The sequence below is a fragment of the Populus trichocarpa genome, chromosome 1, assembly GCF_000002775.5.
Source record: "Populus trichocarpa isolate Nisqually-1 chromosome 1, P.trichocarpa_v4.1, whole genome shotgun sequence".
In the NCBI taxonomy this organism is placed as follows: Eukaryota; Viridiplantae; Streptophyta; class Magnoliopsida; order Malpighiales; family Salicaceae; genus Populus; species Populus trichocarpa.
The window spans coordinates 40,636,018-40,651,072 of NC_037285.2; the positions used below are offsets into that span (position 1 = coordinate 40,636,018).

Here is a 15,055-nt window from a genome sequence, read left to right on the forward strand (position 1 = left end):
TGAAATCTCTTCTGCCAAATATTCAGATGTAATTATTACAGCATAATGAGAAGCTCGAATGGCAATTAGAACCGTATGCAAAGGCAATTTTAACAAACACTAAAGCCCATAAACCGTACAAAGAAAGATTGACCAAAGATACCTGTCTGCATCAAGGAAAGACGCTCGCACATCCCCACTCGTTTAGCATTACCAACGCTCAACAGTGGTGAAGTCATAGAAGAAAAGAAAAGCACTCAGCAGTAGAAACTGAAGCTTACCTTTTCGATTTGCCAAAATTACACCCATGATCTCTCTTTTTTTTCTTGCAAAAAGTAATCAAGTTCTTTAGCTTTTACTCCATGCCTGAAAATCCAATAGCATGCATAATTCATGATGTTCTGCTCCTAAATGCAGTAAACTAAGAATGTTTAAAATGCGTTTCCCTTAAAAAGCTATTAAATTGATATTTTTTTTAATACTTTTTAATATTTTGATGTTTTGAAATGAAAAATAAAGAGATCTAAAAAGAAAAATCATTTTGATACGAATTCCAAAGTTATTCTAGTTTGAAAAACTATAAAATCCATAAACCAATCAAAACTCCTTGAAGCCCCATTTCTGAGAGAACTCATCATCATATAATAAATTTCAACTCAATAATATGGTCAAGCACCAAACAACACCGCCCAGTAGCCCAGTAGCCCAGCAACCAACCTCTGGCTATTAAGGTTTTGTGAACACATCTTTTCACTAAATACAAACAATTGTTATGCTGTTGTCAGTTAACGACAATAACTTACAGCACAGCAGGAAAATCTAGTGGCAAATGTAAAGAAATAAAATGACCCAACTTTTTGAAAGGCATTTTTGGAGATAATTTACATGATTTACATTCAATCCGTGCACACACAGTGCTAATTGATCTCTGTTCTCTGTTTTAAGTTTCTCGGATCAAATTTGTTGGCTCACTCAAAACATACTTGGGTAGTTCATACTTTGCACCTGCGGGAACATTTTGAATACAACATGAAAGTAAGAAATATATCAAATTTGTATCACATACATGGAAAGACCAACATTAAATACACTTTAGCCGCATAAGAAAAATTTAGAATACTCTTATGTGGAAAAGTAAGAAGTCCGTAAATTCTGGTTTTTGCAAACAAAAAAATCACCACTTTTTTTAGAGAGATTTGGTGTTGAACACAAAAGGTTACGCAATAAGGAATTGAAGGATTAAGTACCTCTTTCATCATAGCATACTGTCAAATCGGCATTTTGAATGATGACACCAGCACTGTCCACAATTGCTTGTGCAAGGGATAATTCAGCTTCGGCAGCAGCTTGAAGAGCATCCCAAATCTCTGGCATCCAGAAAATTGGAATCTATATCTCAGAATCAGATACAATAAATGATTGGAAAGCATATTATAAGCAATTTTTTATAATGTGAAATTAACCGGATCTTATTTTTTGTCCTAGAAAATTCAAAACCTTTCATCTTCATTCATAACAACTTTTAGCAAGACTAGATAGATAGTGAGACAGCATAATGAACATCTGATCTTCATATTTGATAACTTCTCTTCTATCCCTTTTTTTATCAACTGTGGAAAGCAAACACAGCTACTAATCACTGAAGTGATAAATTTAATCTTCATATGCGGTAACCTCCCCTCTAAACCCCAATTTCTATAACACAAAAAAAAAAAAAAACTTTCACTGACCACTGAAATGATAAAATGCTGATTCAGTAATAGTTAATGATGTTATGATAAAGCCTTGGAATGTGACAAGCTAGGTCGGCATGTGGTTGATATCGTCACATGTACCGTATCAGTATGACAACTGTCTGATATAGAGACACAAGTCTGCAGTAGCTCCAGTCAAAGTTGCCTACAGTAATTTTTTTGGGGTAACCTGTACAGCCTATATAGCATATTCAGGTCCAATTACAACTTTTACTTGATCCTCAAGGCACAGTTGCCACTAAATAAAAATCCTAGGAATTGTCATTTCAAATTCTTTACTAGTGCCATCCATTATTCCAAAACCATCCTATCGCTTGCTTCCTTTTTATTTTTCGTTTCTTTTGTCAATGCTAGAGATAATTTCTACTCAATTGAACGTATCCTAAATATAGACTAGATAATAGAAGCATATGTGGTAGGCTTTGCAAGCTGCGTTAAGATTCTTAAGTAGCAAGTAAAATATTATATGAGAGAAGAAATAGATCTTGTGCAATGGCAATGGCAAAAACAGTATTAAGGAAAGTAGAAACCTAATCTACAAAGCACAGCACCAGCAATGCCAATGGCCAAACTGTCGTCAAGGAAAGTGGAACCTTAAAATTACGAAGCACATCTCCACTCTGAAGTAGATTCTAAAATTTTCCAATATTCCTTGTACATCAACAGAAAGGAGCCTACTAATTATAAATCTATAAATGAACTATCAAGAATAGTCCTTTCAAAATCTTCATGGATACTGCGGCATAATGATACCCTGCCTCATTACGGGTCAAAACGTAAAGTTCAGATCAGCAGATTAATGTTTTAAAAATAATTATGTGCTCGAATTACGCACGCTGATTGCTTGATTAGAGACATGACAGACAATTCATGGGTAATAGCTAATAACTGATAGGGGAATCTAAATCAAACATCCCTTCAGCTTGAATATTTTATGTAGCAAAGCAATTAAGAATAGTTTGCAATTGTTTTCTTTATGTTCATTCCTAAACATTCAGCGACTGTTATTGATGAACACATATGTATCACAGTCCAGTCAGTGTACTGTGGTGGCAATTTCTGAGGTTCTTCCCAAAACTCCCTCTATATGGTTTCCAATAACTTAGACCTGCACTTCTCAATGTAATTGCTCTCAAGGTTTCTTACTTTTATTCTGTATTTCAATGTCACTCTGGATTTTTTGTTTTTTTTACTTGGGAAAAAAAGGACAGATTTCACGTATTCAACAAAAGATCAATTAGTATCTTCTTCTCATTCCTAAGATAAATTCAATCATTATAAAAATTAATATATTACTCAACCCAAGGTTAATTTCTATGAAAATCCTAGTGAAGAGCCACAAGTGGTATGACATTCCAGAAAAGGTACCTTTCCTTCCACCATAGTGAGGCGAAGTATCCCAAAACTCCTCACGCATCTGTAAAAGCTGAGACTTTGTAATAGGCTGAGGATGCTTCCAAGGTTTTGGCTTCCGTATTTTCTTAGCACTCCCTGTCATAATAACAAATATGACATTCGTCTCTGTTAATTACCATGATTAAATAAAGAATACATAAAAAACTGGTTGGCATTCAAATATTTCTCTTCATAACTACTGTTACCTAACATTCATCCCTTATTAATGGAATCAAGGAAGAGATAGAAAAAGGCATGTTATGACTATTATGCATATGACATACCATGCCACAAAGTACACTGAAATATATATTTAAGGAAAAGAAAAGGTGCTTTACATAGGATTGCTGGTTAAATTTGAGTGCTCTGGGTTCATTTTTTACATAAAAGTGGCAATGTAAAAAAGCAGATGGCAAGGAAATATTCTAGAGATAAGATTCAATTCTCCTCCTCTCCTTAATTGTCTATCTAATCCTGCATCTTCAATAAAAAGGATAGCCTAGAAAAACAAAATAAAACATAGAAATTATAAGCCCACTGAAGAGTATACAGACAAATAAACACATACATGGAAACATAAGATCTCTCTCACACACAGACATGAACTTAAAAGATCAGCAAATACTCTTATGTTTAGATTACATAAATATGGTGACCAAAAGAAGCTTGAGACCACTGCGGAAATTTCCAGAAATCCGTTAAACAGCGGTGCATAGAAACTCGTGAATTGAAGATTTCACTATTCCAGCTATTACATGTGTCTACAGAACATACTTACCAAACATGCTAATTAGACCTCATTAAAAGCAAGCACATTTTAACGAAATTACAGTAATTAAAGCTTTTCAATACTTGCATAAATGGAAGCTAAGCTGGAACCGAAGCGGCAATCACATGTACAATATATTTTACAGTTGATATACAACTAGTACATCTGTTTGGTAATTCGATCACCTCATGTCCTAAATCCGGAAAATAATAAACTCGCCTATAACTGTAATTTGAAGCTAGTTAAAATGCCGCTCAAATCATTGATTGGTCTCAAACCTCTTGCATGATAGCAGGCTTAATAGATAACCCGAAAAGAATGAACCAATCATCCATAGTCCTTCAAAATCACACAGAGGTCTAGCACCGATAACAAATTATACTCATTCCGATTCATTGGATTTTATCAATTTAAAAATCCGTATTAAAACTCTTTACACGAAAAAGAAAGCAACCACGGCATTCAGTCAAACATTCAGTTTTTGAATATGTTCCAAAATGAATGAAATCTTCAACTTTCTGTTTCTGTTTCGCAAAGAAATTAAATTATTTGTTTTTAATTTCAATAGAGAAAATCTCAAATTCACAAAGAGAAGCATTTTGACCTAAATTAAATCCTGATATTGAGAAATCTCACATTTAAGTAGTAATTAAATCTGAAAAACTATAATCACCGTCACCAAATCACTCTCTCTATCATCCAGGTTTCAGAAGTCACCAGTGCATTGTAATAACAGTACAGAAAACAGAAAACTAACAATCTTGTTAATGCAACAAATAACGTCCAAAATCAGTTACGATTAGTTTCTGCCCTTTTCTTTTTCCTTTTAATAATAATAAAAAAAATCCAAAACATTATGTATTCTTGATTAATTGTTTTCCTTGAGGTTTCTCGGCTGCCAAACAAACAAAGAGAATTAGAGGGGGTGAGAGAAAGAGAGACGATAGAGTGAGGTTACCGTCTGCTTTGGCTTGTGAGGATCCAGCACATCCCATTCTGTATTTGCTTTTTAAACACAAAAAAATCACTTCGATAAAGAATTTTGTTTTCGAGAAGGAGAGCTCTTAGAGAAGCTTCATTGAAATGCAAGTCAAAATGAAGTTCCCTTCGGTCCCTGCTGGTTTCTAGAGAGTGAAACAGAGGGGTTTATATTTTTTATTTTTTTTGAGGGGAGGGAGTGGGGAGATGGTTTTTTATTTATATTCAGCTTCCGGTGAGAGCTGTGTGCGGTTATTCCGGTGAGGTTTGTAATAATGAGGGTGATATGTGAAAGAAATTAATTAAGAGGGTTACCTTAATTGTGGATGATGATTGCTTAATTATAAGATAATGTTTAGAGTGAGAAGGGGGGTTAAGAGCGAAGCTGATGGTTGGCAGTCATGATCTTTGTTTGCTGCCTGTAGGTAATCTGTTGAGTAAGGGGCTTTTTCGGAATTCTCAGTTTCATTATTGGGCGGGTTGATTTTTAACGATATTTTCACTGACAACAATTGTCTGAACTCTTTAAAGAATATTTCGAGCACTCTAAATTTAATTTAATTTAATATTTTAATGAAATTTCGTGTGTAAAATTATTTTGATGGTAAAGAAAATTGAATTTTAAATGAAATTTATTATTTAAAAAGTATACAAAATAAATCAAAGATCAATTTATATTATTTGCAATTTCAAAAAATATAAAAAATTAATGTTAAAATTAGTTTTGTCTCAAAATATCTATCCACCAACCTTTGTTTTTTTGCAAGACTTTTTTAAAGTAAAAGGATAAAAAGATAAAGGTGATGATTTGTAATATAGAAAACAAAATAAATTGAATTTTTTTTTAATATATGAATTTAACTAATTTATTAATTAAATTCAAATTAAACAATATAATTAAATTCAATTATAGTAAATAATTGGTTTCAAACATGTTATTATAGATTATACCATTAGCTATTACTAGATTGCATGTTCGTGCTGTATTGTGAGGGACTAAATTTTTTTTAAATATAAAACAAATATATATAGGTCTCAAGAAATTTTTGAGATTTTTATTATACCTAAAGATATTGTCATTTTGAAAAAACAAATTCCCATCAAAATAAATTTTTATTGCAAAATAAAATGCTAATATGTGTGCTCAATAAACTAAATAAAAAAATATATGAGTTAATAAATGATAATAAATTTGTTGATTTAAATTAAGAGTTGAGTTAGAAAGTTGAGATAGAGATGCATAATAAGCTATTTGATATCGTATCACGTGTAGCTTTTTGAAACATTTTATCTAATTATAAAACAATACATTTTTTTGTTAAAAATATAAGTCATTTTAAATAAGCATAGAATTAGTTTTTCTCAAGTCTAAAATTAATTTTCTTATTAATTAATCTCTTGTTTATCTTAGTGAACGCAATGTTTTTAATTGAAATTAATGTTTTGTTATATATATATATATATATATATATATATATATTATAATTCTAAAGCAAATTTAAAAATATCAAAATAATATATTCATATTTTATACGTGATTAAAAGCTAAAAGAATTATAAATGTGATAAATCATGTTTAAAATTAATTTAATTTTTTTAAAAAAAAAACCCTGAATCAAATGTATTTAATTTTAAAAAAAATATATTTGAATCAAATCTTCATGAACAATTTATTATTAGTATTATTATTTTAATATCATATACATAATAATTGAAAAAAAATTAAAAATCAAATAACAATTTATAATATTATTTAAGAATTATACAAAAACAAAAAGTAAATGAATTAATATAGCATGTTGAGTGCAAAACAAATCAAAGAAAAAAAAAACATAGAAAAGGGTTAGATCCAGCAGCTAGCCGCATGTCCAATTTCTATTTTTTTCGCTTTATAGCCCGAGTTTTAATTTGTATGTTGAATTGTTATTATATGTATAAGGAAGTCCAAGCATTAATCCTGCTACAGATGTACAACCCTATAATAATCGATGTACTGAGTTAAAACCTAAATCTCAAGTATTATATTAGAATTAAACTAATCTAAAATGCAGTGATACCTTGCACTAAACCTATTATTAATAGATTTTTATATTTAAATCCGTGATATGATAATTTATCTGATATTTAAAATTTAATCCAAGTTAAATTATTAGTTAAATCAATCGAGATTTTAAAATGATAAAATATTTGTTTAATCCGATAAGATTTTAAATAAAGAGAATAACCTGGCTAAACTTGATCGAGTCAACTATAAGTCAATTAAATCTTGTTTGATTAATAGATTTTTTTGTTTTTTGAATCAATTAAATGTGTAGAGATTAGAAGTTATGTTGAAATTGATGCATGTCATTGACTCATCCATTGATTTGTAGATATACCTAATAATCAAAATCTTTTTCCGGATCAATTTTCCAAAAACTATAATTTTTATTGACTTTTTAAATCAGAATAGCATTGCCAAACTTGTACACGTTTCATTGGAAAGAAGTAGATGGATACAGTGGAGGCATGAGAAAAACATATCAAGTGGTCAAAATAGTGACGTTAGTGGATATTTTCTGGTCACTTAACATGGCAGCCGGGAAGATTTTGACCTGCGGCATGGCTCGATGCGAAAACCCAACAGCGTTTTACAGTTATCTATCATGGCACACTTGAAAAGTATCCGCCACTGTGCCACCTTGGAAATGACGAACCCTGCAAAAGGGTTCTGGGCTGATAGATTTCTCTTTACCACGTGAATTCCTTGATTTCCACTAAAATCTCTGGGAAAAATGCTGATATACATCACATCAGCACTAGCTCTTTCGATCTTCTTGTTTTGTGTCACCGTCCAAATTCCAATTATCAATCTCACTTTCCAGTCGTTGCTATTTTTTTAATGAATCCACTTTCAGTGATGCAAGATAAGTCGAGCTCTTATCCCTCACAAAGGAACTAATCCTAGTCAGTCTGAAGCGTATCACATGTTGCGAATGAAAAGTTTCTTTTTATATATAGAATAACATAGATATTCAGATCAGTTTGCACGTATCTTAATTAATCTCACGAGTCGTGAAATTAACGATCAGATAAATCTCTAGTAACTATAATATCTATAAAACTCAGATAATGATCTCTAAAAAATAAACTCAAGATCTAAGTGGTAATTTCTTTTTTATGAAGGTTAACCATCATTGAAATGGATTGAAAAAAGGAGAAAAATGGTGTAAAAAGTTGTTCAGTCCAACTAAACAAAGTTATCATCTCTAACCACAAGAATCTCAAGACCATTTCTTTTTGTGTTTGTATATTATAAATAAATAAAAATTATTTTAATATATTTTCAAGGAAAAAAACAATTTCGAAAAAATTATCCATAGCAATAAATACACCTTCAGTGTTCATAAGCTTATCCTTGTATGATGATGAATTGTTACATGATGCCAATGCCAGACTAATCCCACCCTCTAAATGCGATACTTCAAAATAATCTAGAGTACAAGCATATACTAAATAAGTTTTGTAGATTTAAAAGGCCGACTACATAAAGAAAGCAAAATGAGTCTACAAAGACGCTCAACCTTCGCACGGAGAGTTTCTTCTGAACAAATATATGCTTCCAGAAACCAAGAATGCATGATCAGTTCCCTTTTGGACTACCAGCAGCTCAACTCCTGAATGCTCATCAGTTCTTGCACCCGTTCTGCAGATGGATTGTGTTGCAGCAGCCAGTTTAAAAAATATCATGAACTCCTTTATGAACGTGTCTGACAGATAAACCCTTGCTTACAAGTTTAAACTTGAATTAGATATTAGTTCAATAACAGACATAAGGGTACAAAAAGGGTGGAGAAAAAAACAAGCTAAGCTGGATTTGGCAGGCAGTATAATACTGAGAGTAGTAGTCTATCAAAATCGGTAGGAGCTATCAGGCCCATACTTGCTTCTGATATTGTAATGCTCAAATTTTGGACTTTCGTAGTCCACATGCTTCATCTCAGCAGGTTTTGGCTCAGCCCCTACTGCTCCGAAAACGACTTCACCACTTTTATCTCGTTGGCGATGCCTTGATTTTTCTTTGTGATTCTTTGACCTGCCATGAGACGGAACCTCACCTGAACCATAGAATTCTGCATATTCTTGTCGTTTTGAAGACCGATGCTTGCTTAACAAAGAAGGATCCTTAAAACTGGCAGACTTGATCTTTGGTGGTTTCACTTCCGAGTATCTATCACTTGTAGTTGGAGTATGGCCCTGGCGACTTTCAGATACAGGAGCAGGAGTACTCTGCCTCGGAACTGATGGAGGCTCTACTTTATCTTCAGGCAGTGTTAGAGAATCTTTCAAAGGGGTGAGGCCTGTTCTGGCTTCACCATGAGACGGAACCTCACCTGAACCATAGAATCCTGCATATTCTTGTCGTTTTGAAGACCAATGCTTGCTTAACAAAGAAGGATCCTTAAAACTGGCAGACTTGATCTTTGGTGGTTTCCCTTCCAAGTATTTATCACTTGTAGTTGGAGTATGGACCTGGCGACTTTCAGATACAGGAGCAGGAGTACTCTGACTCTGAACTGATGGAGGCTCAACTTTATCTTCAGGCAGTGTTAGAGAATCTTTCAAAGGGGTGAGGCCTGTTCTGGCTTCACCTGGTCTGTTCCAAGAAGGAACAAAACAGAGGAGTATACCAACCAATGCTTCAAGAGCAAGCTTAGATAGATCAATCAAAAGCTGTCCAAAAGATGGCCACTTGGGCTCCTCTTTCATGTTCTCCATAATAGGAATGGGTTTTTCCTTACTTGATTTCTTTTTAAATTCACTCTCTGAAGATTGTTTCTGCATTATAAGCATTGGATTTAGAGAACAGGATAAGAAGAATCCAAAAGGAAAAACATTATGATGCAACTGAAAACATGCATCTCCATTGGAGTAACAATCTAGTATATGTTCTAACCTTCCCTAACCAAACCAAAACAACTTCTAAAACTATATCAATGCTACAGATAATGGAAACAAAGCCAAATTCACTTCTAATCTACAGTTCAACAACAGATAGAATCAGATAACTACAGCCAAAAAGATGCTCATACATTCTCAAGCAGCATACAAGCTTCCCTCAAGATTGCTTCCGTGTCAGAATTATTTTAAAATTAAATTGGCTGCTTAATGGAATAATTATTTTTAAAATTAAATTGGCTACTTAATGGAATGCCGAACAGATAGTTACTGAATTGAAGGAAAGAAATGATATCTTCGTAAGGCTAATGAGGATGAAACAAGTAGGTATTTGAATCCCAGATTAACCATTTCGAGGATATCAGACAAATCATAAGAAATCATACCATTCTTGAGAAGAAAGAAGACCCAAACCCCTGCTGAAGCATGCATGTAGCATATCCAATCAAGACGGCACCAACAACCATAATCACATCTTCCAAAAGATCCATGAAGTACATCAGTCAGTAAGGGATAGTCCCAAATGGCATTCAAAATCCAAGTGATGTAAAACAGTGTTTAATTCCATTGACCTCAAGAAACATTACAACAAAAATAAATGCCTAAAATAGAAAAAAAAGAATTTTTGGTTGGGTTGGGTATGGGAGATATGCTTGGGGCCTTGGACAATGGGCATGAGACTTGGAGATTCAATGTTGAAACCAAAATGCAATCATGTTTTTGGTTGCTGAACCAATCCATTTTTTCACATTTCTAGGATCATTAGCACATGCTTGGGAACTTGTATCCAAAAAGACTAAATGACATTCACTAAAAGAATACCATGCATTGCACAATCTTTCAACAGGAGTTAATGACCAGTGGATCATTGACGGTATGATAAAAAAAAGTTACAACCAGCATGAAGCAACCAAATCCTGTACCAGAGTAGGACAGCATACACATGAATTGCGTTGATTGACCCATAGGTATTTTGGTTCCATAGCTCATTATGTTTTAGTGGTTCTCTGTTTCCTATGTGGTGTTACAGCAGGAAGTCGCAAATTATGTGAAAATTTGAGTATATCTTTGCACTAAAGCTAAAGATTTTATCATGGAAGACAAAAATTCAAATGGCAGAAAAGGCATGGACAATCAAAGAGAACACCCCAACACCTTGTTTTGCTCACTAGTCTGTTGCTTTCTATTGTTGTCTTCCTTGTGCACTCTATTGATTGGATGTGTACATCTCTTCACTATGATAAACTAAACACCTCCCCTGCAGCCAACTACCATATTACACATTTTCTGTCAATGACTAATCCATGGCAAGGTCAAACTAGAGACTAGGCTGGTAAAGTTAGATTCAAAACTTAAATTCTGTTCCACGTGTAGTTCTTGGCTTGGTTGAAATGGACTGTATTCCAGATAAAGTTTAAACAATCTAATGCCACAAACCAGCAACATGACTTAATCACTGCCCCATCTTTAAAAGAAAGGTGATAAAAAAGAATATGGAATCATACCTGTCATAGTAAATGAACTGGACTGATAATCACAATCCTCTTGGTTAAGCGAGATTTGCCTAAGAGCAGCATTTCCTCTATCGACAACTAACAAAGAACAGGTAGAGTGAAGATACACCACATCAAAATCATTTGAGAATTTGGCATCTTCGCTGGGCCCATCTCGAAAACCTGCAACATTTGATTTCCCCCCAGCAATGGTTGTGACACCTGCAGATAATTTCCAAACTTAACATCTTTATTCCATCATATACACTCAAATGTTCAACTTTCAACAATTAAGATTTTTCAAATCTTAGTGCATCATCTTTTACATTATAACTAGTCAAGGATTGTCAAAATTGATCACATGCCAGTAACTCCATACAGAACTACACACCTTATGAGTATATATGGCACAGAATTAGGGTGCTATAAAAGGCCTTTTCAACCCAAAACATGATTTAGAAACCCAAAAATGATTGGCTATCAATGCAGTATGAATGGATGGAAAACTGACCACATCCCATACTATGGTTTGGGGGAAGCTACCATACAAGATTTGTCCACGCAAGCAATGCCAAACACACCGTATATGTAGTTGAATTAAGTCATTTTCTCATAAAAAACACTAATATTTACAACTTCACATCTTGTGCAAACTCTTCATACCTGCATCTCCAATCTTTCTGATGGCTAGATTCAAAGTATCGGCGACATATATGTTCCCTTTATCATCCATGGTTAGACCTCTGGGATGATTAAAACGAGCCTCATTTGGTTTTCCGTCAATATGTCCTGTGTAACCCTGAAATGACCCAGCCACCAATCTTGCCCTACTATCTGTAAGAAATAAAATTACAGATCAAAACACAAAAAGTCCACCAAATCTATAGCTCAAATCCAAACCTTCATTTATTTATTGTGGATAGAATTGCTGTTTCCTCACTCAGTGCAAAGAAGGCATCATATAGGCTCACAGAGTTGGATTTTAAACTGAGTTGCTCTTAAAATAGGAAATGCACCTAAAAGAATTCTTTATCTCATTCTACTTTTTGAGAAAGCCAACAATAGCAGGCCCATCGATACATCTGTTTTACGTTGTTTACAGCAAACGGTTGAATTATGCTTAACAGAATGAATTATCTACTATTTTTCAGGCCCTGAAAGGCTAAACTATAAAGAAACATAACCTCAACAATAAATTGGCTGTCTTGAAACATTTTCACAGCATTCAAACACAGCTTAAAACCAATAAACTGCAACAAAAGAAAGGAAAGCAACAAGCATAAATACATACATTGTGACAATGGTGGAGTGATTTTAACAACGTTGCTATTAACTTCATCGACAGCATACAGTTCACCATCCTCAGAAACGCGTATTTTGTAAGGAACCACTCCCATTGCATTTCCTTCCACAACAGTCTCAACTAAGTATCCATCCTCAAACTGAAGAACATTCCCATCTGCAGAAAAAAAGCAAACCACGCAGAAAAAATTATCATAAAGCTTGATCATGAAATAACAAGAAGAAGAGAACACAAAAGGGTAATTCAAATAAACCTGAATGGGGTGTTTTTGAGGATGCCACAGTGGTGGTCCATTTGAGAAGAGAAGACAAGTGCTTAATCAAAGGTGCTAAGCATCCAAATACCAAAAAAAATAAGCTAAATCACGAACGAGAAAAAAATCAAAGAAAAATAACCAAACCCCTCTAAGTAAAACATATCAAAACTAAGGACAAGAGAGAAAAACCTGGAGGAGCAGCATGAGCTTGGAATTGAAAAGTACAAGCCACAGAAAGTAGCAGAGCTAGTATAAAAGTAGAGTAGAAATGCGATCTTCTCATAGCTCTCTCTCTCTCCAGACAAACCCAAACTCAAAAAATAACGACAGAGAGAGAGAGAGATTAGTAGTCTAGCAGTAAAATTTATGGGGTTAGATTATCAAGAAGAAGAGAACGGGACGGACATTATTTTTGGCAGCACTGTGCGTTGTAGCTGTTACTTGGCAGCTATCTAGCTAGCTCGTTTCTAGCAGTGATTACTGTGTAATAAAGCAGCTTTATTTTATTTATTTATTGGCATCTCTCTTTGCATGTGGATTTTTTATCCTCTTTTTTTTTTTTTTTTCATTTTCTTTTAGAGGTATAATAATAAAAAGATAGGATAAATAGAAAGTGAAATTCCAAAGGAGGACAGAGGAAAGAGATGGCTAGGATCTTCTACATGGGGTTCCACCTTTGTTGTCGTCTGTGTCATCGTGGATACTCTTGATTGGTTATTGCTTTGCATCCTTCTTCTTTTTTGACATCTTCTTCAAGCAAAAATATAATAATTCAGCTAAAATTAGTCTTTTTTTTTTAAAAAAAAATTAAGTAATCCCTCTAATTTTAGAAACTATTTATTTAATGCCTTCATCATTGCTAGTCAAATTTAGTTTAATATTACCTTTTTTTTTTCAAAAAATGTCTTCTCCTTGATCTTTCTGTATTATTTATTTATTTTTTATTTTTCTAATAAATTGGAATGAGCTTGGCCCAGTTTAATTATTCAATATTATTTCATGCACAATGCCCGTTATCATTAAAGGTGTCGAATTTAACTTTTTCTTAGAACTAAATCTAAAAATCAATTTATTTTTAGGATTGGTGGCTTGATATTAAAGCGTGACTCTCAAAATAATTTTTCAAGTTAAATATATATGAAGTAATTTGTTTTATGAGATATTTTAGATTATTATTTTTTCTCTTTTATATAACCATTCCTTTATTGTAAATTAAACTAATAATAGGTGTTCTCGTTACCTTTAAAACTAGATTACAAATAATTTATTATATAAAAAAATTATATTAAGTAAAAATCCTCACAAACTTGTAATTTAGTTAACTGATAAGAAGTCAATTAGAAGGAGATAACATCATTAATTCAAATTCTACTATTTACATTTCATAACTCAGATATAATTATGCAGTTGATAGTGAACAACATCACTAATTCGAATTCTACTATTTGTATTTCATAACTCACATATAAGTGTGCAGTGAGAGTAAATCTTGAGTTGATGGATTCTTCCCTGTAGTTTGGTTTTTAGAAGTAGCCGCTCACCCGTGAATCTCGTCCAGAAATGTGTTCATAATATTTTTAAAAATTTTTTTAAGTTTGAAACTTAAATAAAATTACTACTATCTTGTGTTTGATTTTATTAATAAAATAAAAGTAGTGAGATTTGACTTAAAGTACTTCGTATTAAAACTTCAATATTATATTAAAAAATCATTATAATTCAAAAGCTAAAATTATTAAATGAAATTTTAAAATATAATTAATATTATTTTTTAACATTTATCTTTTATTTGCCCTTTTTAGTTTGCCTAAATATCCTTTGCCGTATAAATATGCTAAAATATGCTAAAAAGTTATTCTTTTTTTTTATTTTTTAATTAATTATTTTAGTTTTTTCACTATTATTTTTCCTTGGTTCCCTTTCTAGATATCTATCTCACTTCCAATGCTTTCTCTGTTAATAGTTTTTGACATCCAGATTCACATTTGGAGCATCTAGTAGTCAAGGACTTGTAAGGTTTAATAGTTTTACTTTGCATGCTTGGCTGCGCCTTTTCAGTTTGTTTATGTCTCCTTCTCTTGATTACTAGTTTTTCCTTCCTTAATTACTAGTTTTTCCTTATCTTAGTTTTTCAATTAAAAAAATGGTACATCAATTTTAGCCAATTTATATGGTTAGGAAGAGAGCTTA

At 32.8% G+C, this 15,055-nt stretch overlaps 2 protein-coding genes across 5 annotated transcripts; both read right to left on the reverse strand.

Moving 5' to 3' along the window:
- Nucleotides 1-597: 597 nt before the first annotated feature.
- Nucleotides 598-5,274, reverse strand: LOC18095450 (uncharacterized). Its single transcript, XM_006370047.3, has 4 exons — nucleotides 4,856-5,274; nucleotides 3,102-3,224; nucleotides 1,227-1,346; nucleotides 598-984 (listed from the first exon to the last, which is right to left on the reverse strand). Exons 1-4 carry the CDS (start codon nucleotides 4,890-4,892, stop codon nucleotides 920-922), a joined length of 345 nt encoding a protein of 114 aa, XP_006370109.1. The 5' UTR covers nucleotides 4,893-5,274; the 3' UTR covers nucleotides 598-919.
- Nucleotides 5,275-8,216: 2,942 nt separating this feature from the next.
- On the reverse strand, nucleotides 8,217-13,348 carry LOC18095451 (uncharacterized). 4 transcript variants are annotated; one of them, XM_052447832.1, is made up of 8 exons: nucleotides 13,055-13,348; nucleotides 12,863-12,937; nucleotides 12,598-12,765; nucleotides 11,970-12,140; nucleotides 11,319-11,528; nucleotides 10,200-10,288; nucleotides 8,751-9,693; nucleotides 8,217-8,638 (listed from the first exon to the last, which is right to left on the reverse strand). In XM_052447832.1, exons 1-7 carry the CDS (start codon nucleotides 13,146-13,148, stop codon nucleotides 8,767-8,769), a joined length of 1,734 nt encoding a protein of 577 aa, XP_052303792.1. In that variant the 5' UTR covers nucleotides 13,149-13,348; the 3' UTR covers nucleotides 8,217-8,638; nucleotides 8,751-8,766. The 4 variants fall into 4 exon arrangements, with proteins under 4 accessions (XP_052303792.1, XP_052303789.1, XP_052303798.1 ...); XM_052447829.1 differs by having other exon boundaries at nucleotides 8,217-8,642; XM_052447838.1 differs by having other exon boundaries at nucleotides 8,217-9,111; nucleotides 9,388-9,693; nucleotides 13,055-13,347.
- Between the last annotated feature and the right edge of the window lie 1,707 nt (nucleotides 13,349-15,055).

Coding starts and splice junctions, on each gene's coding strand:
- LOC18095450 (XM_006370047.3), bottom strand. CDS start 4,892: ATGGGATGTGCTGGATCCTCACAAGCCAAAGCAGACG. Junction 3,225..4,855: donor CTCACAAGCCAAAGCAGACG/GTAACCTCACTC, acceptor TTATTATGACAG/GGAGTGCTAAGAAAATACGG. Junction 985..1,226: donor AGTATGCTATGATGAAAGAG/GTACTTAATCCT, acceptor ATGTTCCCGCAG/GTGCAAAGTATGAACTACCC.
- LOC18095451 (XM_052447832.1), bottom strand. CDS start 13,148: ATGAGAAGATCGCATTTCTACTCTACTTTTATACTAGCTCTGCTACTT. Junction 12,938..13,054: donor AGCTCATGCTGCTCCTCCAG/GTTTTTCTCTCT, acceptor TTGGATGCTTAG/CACCTTTGATTAAGCACTTG. Junction 11,529..11,969: donor CAGAAAGATTGGAGATGCAG/GTATGAAGAGTT, acceptor AATTATCTGCAG/GTGTCACAACCATTGCTGGG.